We start from the raw sequence: 15,014 nt of genomic DNA, 5'->3' as shown, positions 1-15,014 counted from the left end.
GAATTGCACCATTTGACTCCGCCCCCTTATTTAAATATTCACCGTTAGTGGCAAATTGCAGCGAGGGGGTGGGGCTTAATGGCGTGATCCGCCCGGTCACGTCCCCAACACCTCCCACCTGCTTCTCTTCCCCGGGCTTCTCCTTGGGAGGAGAGGTCAAATGTCGGCAAGTTTGGTCTTGTTTCCCTAGAGATACCAGAAAGTTCTGCTGGCTAGATCCTTTACAGTTAGGCTAACTTGGCAGTTTTAGGCTTACGGCCTGTCTCAGAGATAGTCGGTAATGCAGTCTTACACGGAACCACTCTTGCAATAGCGGTTGAGGGAATTTGCAAATGGTAATCTCTAAAAAAACAAATCAAAACTATGTTGCAACTCTCCAAAGCAGCACAAGGAAAAAAAATAGTGTCACCAACTCACAAATGCATGTACGAGAAAGATTGGTCACACATGCGCTAAGAATTGTCCCGACATGTGATGTGTTGCAAAATATGGATGCAATGTTCCGAATCCAAATGGAACTTCTTCAATGATGTAACAGATGAATTGCCCTCCAATAAATGAATCCAATGTCACATAAAATACAAATAGAGATAAAAACAACGGTGTAATACTAGTATTGTCTCAAACGTTACACCCGTGTGTAGATAATGGATGTGATGATAGATGAATCCTAGTAGGTTTTCAGAGAAAACAGTAGTAACGTAGACACAAGTCACCTAAATGAGAGGAATGACAGGACATCATGAAAGTGGATGCTTATATAGATGCTTACATAAACATCACAGGTAAAAGACTCATAAAGGCTTCTTTAGTAATTCTCCCTTCTCTGGGGATTGGTCTCACGAGGATGAAGTTTCATTCTGGAAATAAAACATAATGGCTACAATGTAATATATAAAAATACACCAAAAATTTATTTATTAAATATAAAGGTACTCGGCACAGTATCCGTACCAGATAAAGGTGGTAAATGTCTTACAACACGCTTAGGGCCAAATTCAATTAGCCACGAAAAGTGCAGTTTGGGGAAAAGTTTTCGCCGATTTGCCTGTTTTCTACTTTTCTTCGTATTCAATTCCAGGACGTTTTTCTTATGCGAAAATTTTACATGGAAAAATAGGTGAAAAAGTTTATCCACATATAGGCTTGCGAATTGAAAGTGCAAGATCGCTATTTTGGGGTGCAAATGTGGGGATTTGATCCAGAACCCTTTGGACACCTCCCCTAATGACATCAGAAAATGTAAAAAGTGTTGGAAAATGGGTAAAAGTGGGGGGCCTGGTACTTTGGGGGGCTATATGGTTGGGACAGGTGTTTTTGGGATTGCAGGAGGCTGCAACAGGTGTATTTTTAATATTAGGGTTAATTGGTGAGTGGACTGTGCTTCTAGGTGTGGTGAGAAATGTGGGGATGAGTCTAGTCAGAGGGGGGAGGGGGGTTAGGAGCTGGTTGGTTGGTACTTTATCTCCATCCAAGGCTTAGTAAATAGACCCCTATGTGCCCTATATATCGTCCGATCCGGATATCGAGATATCGTCTAGTGTGTACCCGGGATTAGCCTTTACATGGTGGCAAGTTTATGTCAATATTTAATTTAGATATTTCATTTATTGCAAAACTATGAATCTGTACAGTAGCTCATTTCACACCTTTATCCAGAATCGGTTTGATATGCCACCGGCTGAAATCCCGACACTGGAAGTAAGTACCCTAACCTCCCCCTCCCCCCCCCCCTAACACTCCCTTGGTGGTGCCTAACCCTAACCTTCCCAGGGGGTGCCTAACCCTAATCCCCCCCTTCCCGCACCCTAAACCTAACCCTCCCGGGGGGTGCCTAGCCATAACCTCCCCCCCAGTGGTGCCTAACCCTAACACTCCCTTCCCCTAGCCTAATCCTAACTCTCCCCCCAGGGGTGGCTAAACCTAACCCCCCTTACCCGGGGACAGAGCAGTGACTTATCCATCCGGATGATCGGGATTCCAGCGCTTCGAGATGCCGACATCGGTATCCTGTTCACCTTCGGGATATCGGCGTCGGCATATTGCCGGGCGGCGGGATTCGGGTGCGGTATATCGACACTCGCCATTCCGTCCGCCCGGCAATATTACTACATCCCATTTTATCCTGATGGCTGCAATGTAATATATTTTATGGCTGCAATGTAATATATTTTATCCTGATGCAATGTGATATATTTTATCCTGATGGCTACAAAGTAATATATTTTATCCTGATACAATGTAATATATTTTATCCTGATGGCTGCAATGTAATATATTTTATCCTGATACAATGTAATATATTTTATCCTGATGGCTGCAATGTGATATATTTAATTCTGATGGCTGCAGCCAAGTGCTGCGATCGCATCCGATGTTAATCGATGTTACTGATGGTTGCATATACTTCCTGGAGATGACGTGTGCAAGTGGGCGTCTTGAGACAGGCTAGTATGCGTCTGCATACACAATGCGATCGCACGCTAAGACATAGTGGGCGTGCTAATGTCTTGCCCTGCGACCGCCTGCCTTGCAGTATTTGCATACGCATCTAGCGAGCGGGTCTGAATCAGGTCCTAAGTCCAGTCATGGCAAAGAGGGACTTTGTAATTAATTGCAATTCATCTGATCACTCTTCGTGACATTCTGGAGTATATACAATTGCCATCATAAACACTGAAGCAGCAGACTTTGTGAAAACCAATACTTATGTCATTCTCAAAACTTTTGGCCATGGCTGTATGTATCTATATGGCGTGCACATTAATGGCCTGGCTCTGAGTTGTATGCAGACGTGGCTGCGACTTTATGCTAATACCGCGGGCTATTTTGTGAATACTGAGATGTCCACTTGCAGCGTCTTGCGGTGGTGCAAATCCATCGGTGCAGGTACCGTGGAAGCTTGCGCCACCCCTATGGCCTATATCCATCGGTGCAGGTACCGTGGAAGCTTGCACCAGCCCTGTGGCCTATATCCATCGGTGCAGGTACCGTGGAAGCTTGCACCAGCCCTATGGCCTATATCCATCGGTGCAGGTACCGTGGAAGCTTGCACCAGCCCTATGCCTATATCCATCGGTGCAGGTATCGTGGAAGCTTGCACTAGCCCTATGGCCTATGGCCTATATCCATCGGTGCAGGTACTGTGGAAGCTTGGACCAGCCCTATGGCCTATATCCATCGGTGCAGGTACTGTGGAAGCTTGCACCAGCCCTATGGCCTATATCCATCGGTGCAGGTATCGTGGAAGCTTGCACTAACCCTATGGCCTATATCCATCGGTGCAGGTACTGTGGAAGCTTGCACCAGCCCTATGGTCTATATCCATCGGTGCAGGTACTGTGGAAGCTTGCACCAGCCCTATGGCCTATGGGGTCCTGTGGGAGTGGTTCATTCATCTTTAGGTGCAGCTTCTGTCAGCGGCACGCCCACATCTACCTAGGCACCCCCTGTTACCTCCCAGGAACGCCTACTGAAACCACCCTCCCTGCGTCAAAATTTGTTCAGCGTCTCGGATCTGTAACAATCGTGACACATGCGCAGGACTTATAATATTGGCCAAATGCATGAATATCACCATAGTTTGTGACTCAGAAAGGTCTATCCATAGCAACCAATTATATTCTAGCTATTATCTTCTAAAAGATGCTAGATAAATGATAAATAGAATCTGATTGGTCACCATTGGCAATATCTCCACTTCTATTAAACCCACACTGTAAATATACCCTCTAAAGTAGGGGTGGGGAACCTTTTTTCTGCCGAGGGCCATTTTGATATTATATAGAACATTATTTGCGGGCCCGGTGCAGACCACGCCCCCTCCGTGTGATGTCACATGGAGACGAAACCACAATCACTGGTGATTACAGCAATGCCCGGAGCATACAGATGATGCTCCGGGGAACTGTAAGGGCAGCGGTGTGACCGTCTGAAGCGTCCTAAGGACTCTCCAGACAGCACTGCTGCATAGATTCTGGCTGCAGGGTGCCATTCTAGGCACCCTCCTAGCCAGATGAGGCTAGCAGAAAAAAGGCACAGAGGGCAAGACCAAATGATTCCGCATCCCTGCCCAAAAGCTTTAACTCTTTCATTGTTAATTTGTCACCCTCCGAGAAGGCACATTGCTGCTTAACAGTGACCATCTCTGACTCATGTTCAAAAAAAGAAAATGTGAACACTGACGGTATTTTCATGGAACAGGTCAAGTGGCCACAAAGTCAGTTTACTGGATAAGGGCGTGGTCTAGGCAGGATGAGGGCGTGGTCTAGGCAGGATGAGGGCGTGGTCTAGGCAGGATGAGGACGTGGTCTAGGCAGGATGAGGGTGTGGTCTAGGCAGGATGAGGGCGTGGTCTAGGCAGGATGAGGGCGTGGTCTAGGCAGGATGAGGGCATGGTCTAGGCAGGATGAGGGCATGGCATTCTGCATTTGGGAACACTGGAAAGCATGTAAAGCCAATCAATTAACAAATATCTTCAGAACTGAGGGCCTAATTCAGAGGTAGATGCTAATCCCATTAAGGCTACAACTATGAACGTACTAAGAGTTATGCTAATACCGCAGCCGCTGCGTACAAAGGGCCTTATTCAGGGTTGTAACACTAATGCCGCCGATGCTACCTATGCAAATATATGCAAATGTCAAAGACGCCGAAGAATGATTTGAGACGCCCACCTGCAGCTTTGGAAATCCAAGCATCTGCGTACAAAGACGCAGCATTAGTCACAGATCATTCGATTCGCAGTTCCGAGTAACCCTATGGCTACTGAGAATGGCCGCGGCAACTGGGAAGCCGGAACCATTTTTCTTGTGTACTGGATCGCAGACACATGATGTGACACGCCCCGGAAACAATCGCAACGTGTGTACGTTCTTTGTAACCACTCCCACGACCTCTCCTAAACGCTCCCTGACTGTGAATCTCACTGTGAGTTAAAAGTCGCAGCGAGCGACTACAGTAATGTACCTTCACGCTTGCACAGTACAACTTAGATGCATGCGCAGTTTACCGATAATCGCTCAATTCTGTAATTATCAGCATAGCGTACAACTCTGAATCAGGCCCAAAGGCGCACCATCGGTCACTCATCGAAGGCTTGTTTTCAGTTTAGTTACATTTGTGAATTTTGGTTACATTTTAGAAAGGAGTCTCTCCTATAGCGGCCGATTCAGAATTGAATGCATGTCTTTTATACGGATGGATCTTGCGGTTTATCGTACTGCACGTTCAATCTCCGCAGCCTGGCCTATGCATCTATGGGCAGTTATAGGTTGTATGCATCACAGTCACATATGCGCTTGCATCGGCGCAGTAGTGACTGGGTGGCAACAGATGGGTAAAAATGGTTACTGAAGGGGTTACCCCTGAACTCGCAGCACCAGCTCTAAATGGACCAATCAGGCGCAGAGAACCATTTTCAAACATAATGCTGGCGCTAGGTGCAAATTTGAATGCATGACCAGCGCCAGGCACCGTGTGTGTATGACCTCCAGAGGCTGCGGCTAGGCTGTGTGTTTCCCCGGGGGACAGTGTAGGTAATAAGCAATGTGGGGTTGCTTACATGTAAGGAATAAGCATCTTTTATGCAGGACTCTGCAAATAGGATTGGGACTGTGGGGGAGATGTACTAAGCCTTGGAAAGAGATAAAGTGGAGAGAGATAAAGTACCAGCCAATCACCTACTAATTGTCATTTTTCAAACACAGCCTGCAAACTGACAGTTAGGAGCTGATTGGCTGGTACTTTGGGCCTGATTCAGAGGCGGTCGGAGGATGCAAGCGGTCGCTCAGAAACTGGGCGGCCGCTTGCATCCTGACCGGCCGCCTCTGTTTCGGTCGTTAGGCTGTGGGTTTACACCCACAGCTCTAACGACCGCTAGGGTGATGGTCGCGATGGTCATAGACCATCGCAGCTTACGACGAGACCCTAGGGTAGGGTCTCACTTGTCGTAAGCCCCGGAGAGCTTCTGGCTCTGTCAGAGCCGGAGGCTCTCCACTGACATCACTAGTGATGTCAGTGGGGCCTCCCCCAAACGTTCCCATGGGAACGCCTCCGTTTGGGCTGCCACCCCCCCGGCCCACCTTCCAAGCGGGGCGAGCTATCAATCAACATCGACAGCTCACCCCCTTTGGAAACAGACCCGCTACGACCGGGCTCCCTCGTGCGCATGCGCACTGGACAAACATCGAGGCGGCCGTGCGTCGTAGACCGTACGGCCGCCACTGAATGAAGCCCCTTGTCTCTCTCCATTTTATCCCTCTCCAAGGCTTAGTACATCTCCCCTTGGAATCGGTATGATTTTCCCGCCGGACCCATGCCTGGGGGTTCAAATTCCGACAGCGGCGGCCCAACAAGGATGAAAATCACTATCGTCCCTAGGTAAGTATTCACTAACCTGTTCTACCCCCTAACCTTAACCTTCCCCCCCAGTGCCTAACCCTAATCCCCCCTCTAAGTGCCTAAACCTAACCCCCCCTTCCCCGCCGCCTAAACCTAAGTCCCCTGGGGGGGTGCCTAACCCTAACCCTCCCTCCTCCTGGCCTAACCCTAACCTCCCAGGGGGGGTGCCTGACCCTAAGTCCCCCCCGGGAACCCTAAACCTAACCCCCCCCCCGTGGCTATCCGTGCTCGGCGCCCGGCGTCCCTTCAATCGGGATGCCGGGCGCCGGTCTCCCGGCGTTGGTAAAATGACAGACGTCTAGATTTAGGCGCCTATCATTTAACCCTCGCCGGGATTAAGCAGTCGGGAAGCCGGCTGTCGGGATTAGGTCCGCCGGCTTCCCGACTGCATACCCTCCCCTTGTATGAGTAACTCTAGGCAGTTTTCCGCCCAGTTTTCAGTTTTTCTGGTTTCACCACCGAACATGTGACCCCGTGGGGAGGATCCGCAGGGACAAGGATGTAGAGGGGTGCCGAGAGCATCCTGAAGACACTGCGTGCGGCTCTACAGGTTTCCAGTAAGGCAATTGCTGTCGCACACGGCAGCGATGATCTCTCCCTCTAGGCCCTGCAGCCTTGGCAGCAGCACAGCTGGAACACCTCAAGTTGTGTTCCTCACTCTAGGTACCTGTGAAAGAGCGGTTTAATAGTTGACCAGAATTGGATAGATAAATTAGATCACTGCCATATCAATGATATATATATATATATTTTCTGTGACTGAAAGTGTAATTGTTATATTTTTTTCTGTAGGTCTGGCAGTGTGAAGAACCACTGGCATGAGATTTACCAATTTGTGGAAAGTCTTACTGAAAAATTCACAAGGTGAGTGTGAAGTTTTTAAAATAAATGGGCAATGCCTATGCAATGTGACTATATGAACCTTTTCAAAATGCATTTATTTGGGAGGGAGAGAGGGAGGGTTACACTCTATTTTGAACATAGTGGAAGTCGGTCATCTTATTAAGTAACATTGTAAATTTCTGGGTTTATTTATGCTTTTTATAATGTCACTGTTCATAAATAATAAATATGAAGATAGAAAATAAATGGTCATATTAAAAGACCAAATAATTATCTTCAAAATTAGAGTCTGTAAATACAAGCATAGCTGTTTAGACAGGGGCACCGAGGGCGAGTGAGGGGGGCTACAAGCTAGGGAGGCATAGAACAAAACATCTTTAAAAGGCTAGAGAGAGTCATCCAAAATTCGAAGGCAATTCATGGTCTTATAGAAATTGTGGTCTAGTTGGCGTATAGTAGTCAGGAACAGTATGTTTTTTCCTTATTCGACTGCTGTATGTATTTGTCTTCCTTTCTTCTGCCTGTGCTGTGGGACAGCCCTATGCTGAGGATGTCATTTATCGTCTTCTCCTCCCACGGGAAAACCATCATGAAGCTGACTGAAAAGAGGTATGGCACTGCCTATGGCTAACCACAGCACATCTTATATTGCTGTATTTTGTTTTGTAGCATACTTAATATGTGTTTTTATTTATGCATAAATACACACAAAACATATTTTTATATTGAGTTTCTCTAGGCATGGTATGAATGGTGGGTTCGAGCTGCCAGTGAACAGGGCCACCATTGGTAATCTTGGTGCTCCCACCATTGGTCATCTTGGTACTCCCAATTCTACTTTGCTTTCAATATACATTTTTACCCACAGATACTAACCTTGATTTAGCGTATTTTATCTGTCCGTGTTTCTTCTACTTACCTGCCATATATAACTATATTATCTAACTCTACCTGCAGCTCTGATACTTTGGGCACAAGCTTTAACCTTGGAAGTTACTTAAAGTGGAAAATCCCATTAAACAAGCCATCTCCTATGATGCAATTGTACATACCGAGCTCAGCCTTAACTACATGTAAAATGTTCAGGTCGATTAGTAATAGTAATAACCTTGCAATACCTGGGATAAAGGAATACGGGCAGGTGAAATGTACACTATTGTTTATCTTTGATGACATGAACACAGATGGATGAGCTTCCCACCCCTCTATCCACAATGAATTCCTTCCTCCTGTTTACAGATTTCACCCAAGAAATACATCATCCTTTACTAACAATTTGACCAAGGTGAGAGGCAGAGCAGTCAATTTAGTACCCAAGGAGGTGTGACCAGTAAGGGGAGGGATATGGCCACAAACCACAGGATCACAGATACTCTGCCCTCCCACTGTCCACCTGGCATTCAGAGGCATATATATCACCCCTTGTAAAGGTGATATATATAATATGGGCAGCCCTGCATGAGAGTGAAGCAGTGACAGCACTGTCCCCAGTAGTGCTGATAACAGTAATGCCTAATGCCGATGGATGACCTCGTGCATCCACATAGAGGGGACAGTGCAGTCTTGTGTTGCATAACCTACTTCATTCCCCAGCAACACTGAGCAGTAACTGTTATTAGGTTTTGTGGGGGAGATGTATCAAGCCTTTGAGCAAGATAAAGTGGAGACGTTGCCCATAGCAATTAGAGATGTGCGGGTTCGATTTTACTTGGTTCTTTTCGCCACATTAGCGCAAGTTCGGATTAGTTCGGAGTTATCTTATTGGCTATCCTGCTCTCACGTGTTTTGGATAGCCAATAAGGTAAATCCGAACTTGCGCTAATGTGGTGAAAAGAACAGAGCAAAACCGAACCCACACATCTCTAATAGCAACCAATCAGCTTCTAACTGTCATTTATCACATACATTCTATAAAATGCTGGTTGCTATCGGTAACTTTTCCACCTGTTCTCTTTAGAAATGTCATATATCTGCCCCTAAGTCACAGTGGAAACCACTCAAGGGGATAAGACCTTCCCCAAGGAAGAGAACGGTTCAGGAACACCATAGATTTCTCCCAAAAAATGTACCTGACACGGGGCCTGATTCATAGCCGGACGCTCTGAAAGAGCGCTCGCTCTGAATCAGGGCGTTTTTTTTTTATTTTTGGAGCGGCCTCCCGGCCGCTCACATAGCTGTGGGTGACCACCCACAGCTATAGCGAGCGGCCATGATGATGGTCGCGATGGTCAAGACCATCGTGACCATCGGGCTTGCGACGAGACCCTTGTGGTAGGGTCTCGTTCATCGCAAGCCCCAGAGAGCTTTCTGCTCTAACAGAGCCGGAAGCTCTGCATTGACATCACTCGTGATGTCAGTGGGGCAGCCCCCAAACGGCAAGCGTTCCCTCGGGAATGCCTCTGTTTGGGCAGCCACCCCCCCAGGCCCGCCCACCAAAGGGGGCGAGCTGTTACTCAACATCGACAGCTTGCCCCCTTTGGTGTGAGACCCGGAGCGACGGATTGCCCGTCGCTAGTCAGGTCTCGCGCATGTGCGCGACGGAGCCGGCTCCATCATGCGCATACGCTGTGGGCCACCATCGACCCGGTTGCGAGCGCTCAGCGCTTGCGACCAGGTCTGAATCAGGCCCACAATTCCCATTATGAGGGAAGATCCCCCTGCAAGAGAAATATTTTTTTTTCATGCTCCCTCCCTGTGACATACCGTGTTTCCCCAATAATAAGACCTACCCCGAAAATAAGACCTAACAAAATACCCATTTTGTCCGGTCCCTGCCTGCGCTACACTAAAATGCCCCCAGCTCCGCCCCCGCATGAAATGGATGCCGCTGTTAAAGATTTAAACAGTGGCATCCAATCACAGCTGCAGCGTCTCACTCTCTCACAGTGAGTGCGCGGCAGCTGGTGTATGTGGCAGCGTCATTTACAGCAGCGCCGCGGAGGAGAGGAGAGAAAAAGAGGAAAAAAAATAAAGGTAAGTAAAGAATTGTATTGAATTATTGAAATTGCTGTCAATGTTAATTAAAATAAGCCCTACGGTGTTTTTTTGACCCAAAAAAAAATAAGACAGTGTCTTATTATCGGGGAAAAAAAGGTAACAGTTTGCACTTATACCCTGTATACATGTCATCTTAGCTAAATTACCAGTTGTTTGTATTCCTTTTGTTGTTGTTCATTAATGTTATTTTTATATCTGTTGCTGTCATTTTTTATTTTCTTTTGTTATACTTTTTTAATAAGCGTACAACACATACACATACCCTTACAATAATGACAACCTAACCTTGCTATTCCCTGTGACTTAATCCATTATGGGTGGGCAGGGTGGAAATGCCTTTATGTGACTGCCCTGGAGAGAGGAAGATGAGCACGTGCCTGACCGCTATATGACCCCCTCTTAGTCCTGGATAAGATATCGGTCACCTCCTCCCTTCTGTTAAAAGGCCTCCTCATCTTCTTTAGTCCCACAAGAGCTCATGGCCTGCCAGGTCCAACTCCTAGATTTGCAAGACGCCCTCACACACGAGAGAGCTGCAGGAATCCGGCTGTCTTCCCGACTATGCTCAGGTTCCGCTAGCTGACTACATGTAAGGTGCTGATTTGCCCAGTGAGCCTAGAACCCTTAACTTTCACACTGGGAATGTTGAGTTTACATACAGTACTGCAAGTAAATAATATTGCACATTGTTGGTGAAAGGTACCATTTAAAATTGCTTGGACACATTTTGATGAATAAACAGTTTATAACTGTAATATTATTGTTCCTGTATAATACTCAGTCTGGGTGTATCCTCCACAGAGAACTGATCCGACAAGGTCTGCAGATCCTTCATTCAGAGGTGCCGGGAGGTGACACTTTCATGCATGAGGGATTTAAAAGGGTAAATATGGTTTCTGGATGAGCCCATCTTTTAGAAGATATTAAGCAGTGGAAAATAAATGTATAAAGTGACAAAACTAAATATTTATGTATCCCTATTTTACCACATTAGGGGTCTATTCAGCAACAGTGACGATGTTGCCCACAATATTATTGGGCAACATCGTCACAAGATTTGATCAATTATGATAAAATAAGTAAGCTATGCAGCAATATTTTGAGCAGGGACAGCAGTTGCGGTAACAGGCTGTCCCTGTGATGTCACAGAAGGGATTGTTGTCGGGATTCCGAAAACAATCCCTTCTGTTTGTTCCTCTGTGCATGCTCAGTCATGCGCTCGGGAACAATCTCCGTCCTGGCTTCCCTGTGACCGCGGAGGGGTAAGTACAGTTCCAGCCTCCCGAAACTGATTGATATGTGTATACAGGCTTTATACTAGCTTGTATACATGTATATTTATGTGCTTTTATATTTAACATTCATATATAAATGGTAAATATAATCCTACATAAATATACATGTATACAGGCTAGTATAAAGCCTGTATACACATATCAATCAGTTTCAGGAGGTTTAAAAGGCTCTAGAATGACTTACCTGCCGCCGATCACCGGGAAACATGGACGGAGACTGGGCGGTGTTACAAGATGCTGCAGGGACTTATGGGAAAATATCCCTCTGTCCCTACAATTTTTGGGATATTTAAGTATTTTCTTCGTATAACGCCATTCTGAAATGTCATTATATAAAGGAAATATTTATCGAGTGATTTAACACTTTTTGCTTTGCTGAATAGCAAAAAGTGTTAAAGTACTGTAGAGATCAATGGCTGATCCCTACAGTGCGGTATTCAGCGAGATGGGAATCAATGGAGAAGATAATTGCGTTATTTTCTCCACTATTCCATTGCTGAATAGGGGAGCTACATAAAAAATACGGAAATCATAGTTTCCGTATTTTTTATGTAAAACAATCAATACTGAATAGACCCCTAGGAGTAGATGTGCTAAGCCTTGGAGAGAGATAAAGTACCAACCAATCATCTCCTGTCATTTTTGAAACACAGCCTGTAACATGACAGTTAGGAGCTGATTGGTTGGTACTTTATCTCCATCCACTGTATCTCTCTCCAAGGCTCAGTACATAGCCCCAATTTTTACTTCCATTCTTCCTAAAAACATTCTCCTTGCATTAATAGATAACCACTAAGCACAGATGTTATCCTTTGGCATGATTCTCACAATTGGAGGGAACCATATTTATTTATTTAGTTTTAATTTATTTCCCGCAAGAGATTACCTAGGAGCAGATTCGGTTCCAGAGATATGTGATAATGGAAAATTATAAGATTGGCCTAGGTCTTGGACCTTTTTCAAATACATCTGTGATTGTTTCAAAATGCATTTTATTTCATTATGTATCTTAATTTATATAGTGACTGAATATTACGCTGCACGATATGTAGAATATTTAATCATTCATATCAGTATCTGCCCCAGTGGGGTTAATAATCTTTATTCCCTACCAATCAATCACAAAAACTGGGTTAGTTTAGTCATAAAACAATTCCCCTTCCAGTTTTGGGGTGTGGGAGGAAACCTGATCACACCCTGAGGGAACACACGGACAAAAAACGGGGAGAAGAACATACAAGATAGTATCCTGGCTGGAATCCCACCCATGGCGCCACCCTTGTGAGGCAGCAATGTTAACCCATGTGACACCATATTATATCAGCTTACAGTTATTATTCACATTATTATGACTTGAATTTCTGGTAACTTTTATAAGACTATGGGCCATACTTGCCTACTTTTGAAAATTAGTTTCAGGGAGATTATAGTCGGTTGTAATATTTTCCTTCGAGGGGGGTGTGCCATGCTCCGCCCAAAGGGCATGTCTAGCTATACCTATCTGCATATCCATTTGGTAGTGGATAGATCCCCTTCAGTAGATGTACCCTGTCGTCATCGCTCACTGTCCAACGTCATTAGTTACTATCCATGTGCACATGGAGGGGAAATATAAACCTGTGACGAGTGAAGCATGGCGAGCGAACAAATTTCTACTTTTGGTGTCCTTTATGGGCATGGAACCGCACTTCCGCCCCCACTCTACGTCACCTCCAGGTACATCTACTGAAAGGGATCTATACACTACCATATCTATTTCTACTCATGGGTGAGACGCCAGCAATAAAGGGAGATCAGGGTTGTATACTGCAAAATGCAGGTGCTGGGGATTGCGGGCAAGAGTAATGGCTGTCCAGTTGCTGTGTGTTGGCTGGTGTCTCAATGCTGTTGCAGCAGTGCAGGATGTGTCCTATATCATTAAACAGTCCTCTTTCCTCTATATAATACCACAATAGTGTGTGCTGGGAGCTGTGCTATTCCCCCTCATATATCATTGTACAGTCCCCTCCCCCTATATAATAATACCACATAATGTGTGCTGGGAGCTGTGTTATTTCCCCTCATAGATCACTGTACAGTCCCCTCCCCCTAAATAATAATACCACATAATGTGTGCTGGGAGCTGTGTTATTCCCCCTCATATATCATTGTACAGTCCCCTCCCCCTATATAATAATACCACATAATGTGTGCTGGGAGCTGTGTTATTTCCCCTCATAGATCACTGTACAGTCCCCTCCCCCTAAATAATAATACCACATAATGTGTGCTGGGAGCTGTGTTATACCCCATCATATATCACTGTACAGTCCTCTCCCCCTATATAATAATAATACCACATAATATCAGTGTTTTCTGGAAGCTGTGTCCCCTCCCCAGGCCAGTGTGCAGTCTCCAGTTACTTACCTGGTACACATGATGACTCTGCTGCTGCTGCTCTGTTCTCGTGGCACTGGCTGCCGCCAGAGAAGGAAGCGGGTCTCGCCGCATTGATTGTGGAGAGGAAGGGCACTGTGGCTGTAAAGGTAGCGCTGCCACTGCAGAACACTGCCGCGCACACTGAGATCGGGCTGGGTTAGGCGGCCGGCCACCGCTACTCACTCCCAACCCCGCGGTGGTTGACTTATAGTAAGCATGACGTCCACACAAGCGTGTCATGCAATCTCAGATCCCCCGCGCCTGTCACATCCGGACTGAGTCGCGCATGCGCAGTCCGGATTTCTGACGGGGCAGTGAAGAAAGCGGGGGATTCCCTTTATATTGCGGGGTAGTGGGAGCTCCCACCTAAAAGCGGGAGGCTCCCGCAGAAAGCGGGAGGGTAGGCAAGTATGCTATGGGCCTGATTCAGCAAGGATTGCTACTGCAATCGCAATAGCGATTATGCCAGCAATCTCACTACGAAGATATGCTAATGATTGCAATCGCAATGCCATACGTAGCCCACCTTACCTTACACACATCCGTAACACTTAGCAAGACTGCAAAACCATCGGTAACATCGGAGCCTCTCGCACACTTGTTCAAACGCACTGGCATGCCTGCATTTCGCCGACCACCACCCCCAAACAGTGCTTCCTGTCAATCACTTTGCGATGGGTCTGCGTATTCACTGCCCGATCGCAGTGGAGTGTTCGTGTGCGTGCACTGCGATGCATACGCATGCACAGTACGCAACAATCGGCCATCTGCGTGCATAATCGCAATAGTGATCCTTGCTGAATCAGGCCCTATTTGCCATATTTATCTGCTGCGATCCTCCATTTTCGATCATAAAATGATCATAGTTTTGAAAGGGGGCTGCTTCAATGGCAAATTTACCAAGCTCAGGAATGCACAGCTAATGCCATCATCATGTGACGTTAGCCGCTGTAGCCTATAGGCTACATTCTGCAGAGTTTACCCAGCAATGGCCACTCCCACATGTGTGGTCTGATGACAATGCAGGCGCAGTAGTGTGAGGGAGTGCTGAAGCAGAAA

The 15,014-nt window shown here is 46.3% G+C and overlaps 1 protein-coding gene across 1 annotated transcript in view; it reads left to right on the top strand.

Annotated features, from left to right (window-relative positions):
* LOC148522894 (anthrax toxin receptor 1-like) overlaps positions 1-15,014 on the top strand; it is a 135,351-nt gene that overhangs the window by 31,510 nt on the left and 88,827 nt on the right. The window contains exons 2-4 of the mRNA XM_088473487.1: positions 7,195-7,266; positions 7,783-7,854; positions 11,044-11,125. Coding sequence (XP_088329613.1) covers positions 7,195-7,266; positions 7,783-7,854; positions 11,044-11,125 — 226 coding nt within the window. The remainder of the gene's footprint in view (positions 1-7,194; positions 7,267-7,782; positions 7,855-11,043; positions 11,126-15,014) is intronic.

Source organism: Taudactylus pleione, unplaced genomic scaffold (genome assembly GCF_031769625.1).
Source record: "Taudactylus pleione unplaced genomic scaffold, aTauple2 ptg000136l, whole genome shotgun sequence".
Taxonomy (NCBI): domain Eukaryota; kingdom Metazoa; phylum Chordata; class Amphibia; order Anura; family Myobatrachidae; genus Taudactylus; species Taudactylus pleione.
This window is presented reverse-complemented; position numbering and strand designations above follow the sequence as displayed.